This window comes from Tupaia chinensis, unplaced genomic scaffold, assembly GCF_000334495.1.
Source record: "Tupaia chinensis unplaced genomic scaffold, TupChi_1.0 Scaffold000447_1, whole genome shotgun sequence".
NCBI lineage: Eukaryota > Metazoa > Chordata > Mammalia > Scandentia > Tupaiidae > Tupaia > Tupaia belangeri.
In genome coordinates this window covers 590,477-596,476 of record NW_006159952.1, presented here as the reverse complement: position 1 = coordinate 596,476, position 6,000 = coordinate 590,477, and the positions used below count along the sequence as shown (strand labels likewise).

The 6,000-nt window shown below is 39.9% G+C and overlaps 1 protein-coding gene and 1 non-coding gene across 2 annotated transcripts in view; one reads left to right on the top strand and one right to left on the bottom strand.

Annotated features, from left to right (window-relative positions):
- Positions 1-6,000, bottom strand: part of LOC102471583 (transient receptor potential cation channel subfamily M member 6) — a 207,034-nt gene that overhangs the window by 156,710 nt on the left and 44,324 nt on the right. The window contains exon 14 of the mRNA XM_006155328.2: positions 792-926. Coding sequence (XP_006155390.1) covers positions 792-926 — 135 coding nt within the window. The remainder of the gene's footprint in view (positions 1-791; positions 927-6,000) is intronic.
- Positions 3,458-3,560, top strand: LOC114009052 (U6 spliceosomal RNA). The gene has a single exon (XR_003550528.1). It is a non-coding gene; the product is annotated as a U6 spliceosomal RNA (small nuclear RNA).

Here is a 6,000-nt window from a genome sequence, read left to right as displayed (position 1 = left end):
TTTTTTTCATTTGAGGAGAAAGAGCCAAAAAAAAAAAAAAAGTAATCCATATTCTCTATTTCTTTAAATAAATGGAATTCATCTCTATTAATTACAACCAATATCACCAAAGGTGGTATTATAAAATACCTTTTCATCCCAGGAGCTATAGAAGGCAACCCTTTTTCAGCCAGCATGGTAACCATTTACATGGACACTCTGGAGCAAAAGCATTTATCCCCAGAGAAAAGCGGGTCTGAGGAAGTCCAGGCAAGGGGAATAACAGTAACAGCATTGCATGCACAAGTGTGTGCACACACACAACATGCACACAAATACATTATCGTTGACAAGCTATAATACTAGGCCAAAAGTAATTTCAGGAAAGCTTTAAATGGGGAAAAAGATACAAAGCTCCAGGCAGAGAAAAGTGAAGGAGAAGCAAGCAGCCTTGCCATCCCCCTGGGCTTGTGCTGAGAAGGATAAGGGTGTGATGTTGGGGTGATGATTCCATTTATTTAGTGCCATCCTCTAGGCTGCCTGCCCAGATCACCACGTGGACACAGCAGGGAAGGAACGAGGAAGAGAGGCTGAAGTGCAAGCCCTGACAGTCCTCTGTCACCAGCGTCTTGGGCCTTGGTTCGCTGTGGCTGGAGGACGGCTGTGTTAGGCTTTTGACTTGCACCATCTGTTTATGGCACTTGTAAATAGGTCCTCTGTGGGTTCTTCCCTTCCTCCAACTTCAAACAAAGAAACAGTCTCTGTCTGCAAAGACGATTTCATTTTCGAATCTAAAAACAAGTATGTGCTACCTTGAATTTGTAAGGCTGGGCCGTTCTAATAAACTGGGAATGCAGCGTGCTTTCTGTAGACTCATTTCTACTTCCTGAGGAACGTCTCCAGTGACTGGGGTGCTGGGCGAGGCTGTCAGCAAAACTGGTCACTCTCTGGCATATGTTGTTATTTTGTTTTTAAAATAAAACAAACAAACAAAAAATGATTATAGTAGTTGACCACTTTTTATTTCTAGACACTAATGAAAACCAAATAACATGTCATGTTCTATCCCTAGTGGCTGTCTCTGTCTCTCATCCATGATTAGCAATTAATCTCCTTGAAAACTACTCATTCGCCCCATAATTTTTGCATTACGTACACTGCTATTTTCCTAACACCTTAGAGAACACAGGCTTTTGTTCCCTATTATGTATCTGCATTCCTTCTCTATGTGGAAATTCCATTAGAATCAATGGATGTTCTATACCTGGAACAAGGTCAGAATAGGCAATAAAGATTTATAGCTCTGATAAGAAAAAGTTCCCATTCACAAACAGCTCCAGGCTAAGGTTAAGTTAGAAAGTTATGGAATTTCTCCAAGTGTTATATAATATCTCCACTGCAATTCCAGAGGCTAGGCCCAATAACAACATGAGTCATAGCTATTTTTTTTCATCAGTGAGAAATAACAAAAAGAAACATTCTTAAAGGGACTGAAATAAAACATATGATACAAACCATAGGCTTCGAACGGCTTTATTCTTAGTTTTTACGTTATGGATAAAAATTGAACAATGATTAAGTAAGGTCAAGACATCTTTAAAGGTAATACCCAAATTATTAATACTATTATTATATAAAATGAAACTTATCATTATAATAACTACAGTTATTAGTAACAATTATTCTATAACCTCTATGTACCATGAATATGGATATTTTAGGTATTCTCTTATTCAATCCTAGCAAATTTGTTAAAATAAATAAAAAGAAAAGTACATTAATAGTCCTGTTTTATAGAAGAGGAAACTAACACAGGGCTTAAGTTCTTTACTCAAGTTTACACAACTACTACTGAGCAAAACTAGACCCCTCTGATTCCAAACCCAGTACTAGTAACTGTTATGATCTAGTTTACTAAGAAACACAATAAACTCTGTCTTCTCTCACCGGAAAACAATCAGATTATTGAGTATTTCATACCAGAGGGCCATTTCTAGAAAGGGAACCAGGGGAAGGTCCCCAATTCTGCACTGGTATCACCACCACTAAAAGCAGTCCTCCTGTCTGACACAGCAACGTATTGGGTTATCGGGAAAGTCATGATGCATTTTTGCATACAAAAACCTAGAAAAACACATCATGACTCTCCCGACGACCTCGTATGTTCTCTTTCACTGAAGTAGTGGATACCTCCTTAAATATCCCTTTGCCTCTGAAAACTTAATAAAGACTATTTTCTGTGTGAGATTTAGGTTTCCCTTTGTTTTTCTTTTGTTGTTGCTTTTGGTTTTCATTTCCTAAGGACAAGCTGGGTTCTTACTTCACCTGTTTATAAATAAAGATCCAAAGTAGTTTGATATCCTAAGCTTTCTGAGTGATCTTACCCCAAACTACCTTTCCAGTCTCATCCTTCACAATCTCCTAGCACTTGTTCTTCAGCGACAAAGGTCTTCTTGTTGCTACAAAAGCATGACTCAATGTGCCAGCACTGTGCACCTCACTTCTCCTGCTCTTTTCTCAACAAAAATGCCCCAAATGACTTTTGCTAATGTCACCTAACCCTGGTATCTTGAGTTCTGCATCCGTAGATTCAACCAACGGAGGATGGACAATGTCTTGCGTTGCCGTGTATTCTCTGTGGTTGGGCCTATGATGGTTATGTCTGTACTGAACTTGCACAGACTGTCTCCTTGTCGTTATTCCCTACAACACAGTATAACAACTATTCACATAGCACCTACCTTGTTTTAGGTCTCATAAATAATCCAAGTATAAATAAATATATGGAAGGATGTATATAGGTTATATGTAAATGTCAGGCTGTTTTCTTTCTTTTGTGGGGGGAGAGGTTTTCGCTATAGGGCGCGTGTGCTCGCCAGGAAGAGAGAGAGAGACATAGAGACAGAAAGCGAGAAATCACCCCCCGGGGGGATGGTCACGCCACAATCCCTTCTCCTCCATTCTCCTCTCAGGATCTTGGGCACGCACGCACATGCACCCAGCATGAGTTTTAAGCCACCGGTCCGGGACACGAACCACAGTCGACTACATGGGAGTCCAGCGACATAGCCATTAGGCTAACTGCTGGTTCCCCAGGCTGTTTTCTATAAGGAACTAGAGCATCTGAGAGTTTGGGTAGCTCATGGGGTCCCAGAACCAAACTCTTGTGGATACTGAGGGTATCCTGTTAATCTCCTCAGGCTACTAATCTGTAATGCCAATTTTAAGAAACAAGTAATTTTGGGACCAGCAGATGGCATAGCAGTTACATTGCTAGACTCCCATGTAGTCGACTGCTGTTCAAGTCCCAGACCCAGCAGCTTGAAACTCACGCCAGGTAAGTGTGTGTGCATGCCCAAAATCTTGAGAGGAGAACAAAGGAGAAGGAACCACAGTGCAGCCACTCCAGCCCAGGGGGTGATTTCTCACTTTCTGTCTCTCTGGAGAGCGCACATGTCCTATAGCAAAAATATCTCTAGGACTCACTTTGGCAGTACATATACTAAAATTGGAACAATACAGAGATTAACATGGTCCCGTGCAAGGATGACATGCAAATTCGTGAAGCATTCCACATTCTTTTTGGAGAGGTTTTTGCTGTGAGGCACATGCACTCGCCAGAATGACAGAGAGACAGAAAGCAAAAAAAATCAACATGCAGGGAGGATGGCCACACCTCAATCCCTTCTTCTCTCAGGATCATGGACACGTACACACATGCACCTGGTGTGAGTTTAAGCCACCAGGTCCAGGACTCAAACCACAGTTGACTATGTGGGAGTCCAGTGACGTAGTTATTACACCATCTGCTAGCCCCACATTCCATATTTTTTAGACAAACTGGTAAAACAGAATTTATGACTTTAGAATAAAATATTACTGACTTTCTCCCATGCTTTGTTTTCTAGACTTAAGAACTTTTGTTTTCTTTTGAGCTGTTGATAGGTTCAGCAATTTGTTAAATTATTTTTTTCATTGAAAGATAAACTTTTCTCCCTTCCTGACTGCTCTGGAATTGGAAAATATTTGTGAGTATTCTTATTTTGTGGCAGAATGGTTATTTGCATAAGTTTAATAATATCTATTGCCTTGCATCAGAAATCGGAAATACTGGTTATTACCAGAGCTTTGACTGGAATATCATACCTGAAGATATGACTAGAAAGGTAAAGAACTAAGGTAGATCTCAAGAAAGCCAACAGAAGCTCTTGGGAGGATTGTCTGGTACCATAAACAGTTCTGCCTGGCAGGTAAGTAAAGAATGTCACTTCCTGACAGGCCCGAAAAGCTTTCAGGTACAGGTACTTATAGGCACAGTCAGATGGTGAATTCCTGTCTTGGCTCAGTAACCTGGGGAGGCTTTCTAAAAAGTCTAATTGAAGTTCCTTATAAAAGGTTCCAGCAAAGACAATTAAATAAAATAATATTCTTATGGGATTTTGTGCAAATAACAGCCCAAATTGAGACTAAACTGGTTTTTTGTTTGTTTGTTTGTTTGTTTTGGTGGAGAGGTTTTTGCTATAGGGCACGTGTGCTCGCCACAAAGACAGAGAGAGACAGACAGACAGAAAGTGAGAAATAGCTCCCCAGGGGGGATGACCATGCCACAATCCCTTCTTCTCCATTCTCCTCTCAGGATCACGGGCACGCACGCATTCGTGCCCGGTGTGAGTTTAAGCCACCAGGTCCAGGACTCAAACCACGGTCGGCTATGTGGGAGTTCAGCGACATAGCCATTACACTAACTGCTGGTCCCGAAACTAAACTTATTTTTTCACAAAGCTAGTTTATGCATCTTTTTGGTAAAAGGGGGAATGGAGAGAGAAAAAAATATTTCAGAAGAATACCACAGTGCCCTTTATATTAGATTTTAGCTTTGTCCATATCTTTTTTTTCAGGTTTTAGGATCTACCTACTACTTGAAAAGAATCCTAACCATTTTCTTGGCTTTAAGACTTAAGCAAATTTTTCTTTTTTTTTCCTCTTTTTTTTAAAGAATTATTTTATTTTTTATTTATTAATTCATTTATTTCTTTTCTTTTTTTTAATTTTGACCAGAGAGGGACAGCGAGAGAGAAAGAGAGAGAGGGAAAGTGAGAGAGCAAGCCTCCAGGTCCAGGACTTGAACCGTGGTTGGCCTTGTGGGAGTCCAGCATCCCCAACCACCACGCCACCTACTGGCCCAAGCAAATTTTTCTTAATATTTATTATTTTGATTTATTAAAGCTAAAACGCCTTTTTTTAAAATTAAAAAAAATATTTAAAAAATACCTGTGTAATGAGCACAGTAAGCTATATACTGTAGAGCCTGAGCCTGGTGCTACGTTATAGTATGTGCATTCTACTCACTGAGTTTGACGCCTAAAGTCAGACATGTGTTCACACATACGTTTATATCAACTGCTTACCACTGAAAGTATTTAGTTTAATTAAGATCTTTTGAGAATCATTAAATGTGGAGGAAAAAAATGGAAAGCAACTGTGGATACCACAGACAGTGTGGGAGAAGGGTGAGAAACGGCAGAGGGGAAGAGGGAGGGAATCAAGGGGGAGAGTAAAATATATAAGAAACAAGAAATGGAAAATTATTTGACAAAGAAGACATGTATGGCAATATCTTTTGGTTGAGTCAACATATAATGTATGTTGGATGGGAATACTCATTTTGTATGCTGCAATGATATACAGTGACTGACTGTAAACTAAATAAATTTTTTAAAATAAAATTAAACATGTTTTATAAAAGATGGACCAAGCACATGGGGTAATGGTTACGTCACTGGATTCCCACATAGTCGACTGTGGTTCAAGTCCCAAACCCGGTGGCTTAAAACTAACACTAGGCAGGTGTGCCTGCGTGCCCAAAATCCCATTAGAAGAATGGAGAAGAAGGGACTGTGGTATAGCCATCCCTCCATGGAGTGATTTCTCGCTTTCTGTCTCTGTGTCTCTGACTCTCTGGTGAACACACATACCCTGTAACAAATATGTCTCTTAAAAAAAAAGAAAAAATAATAATTA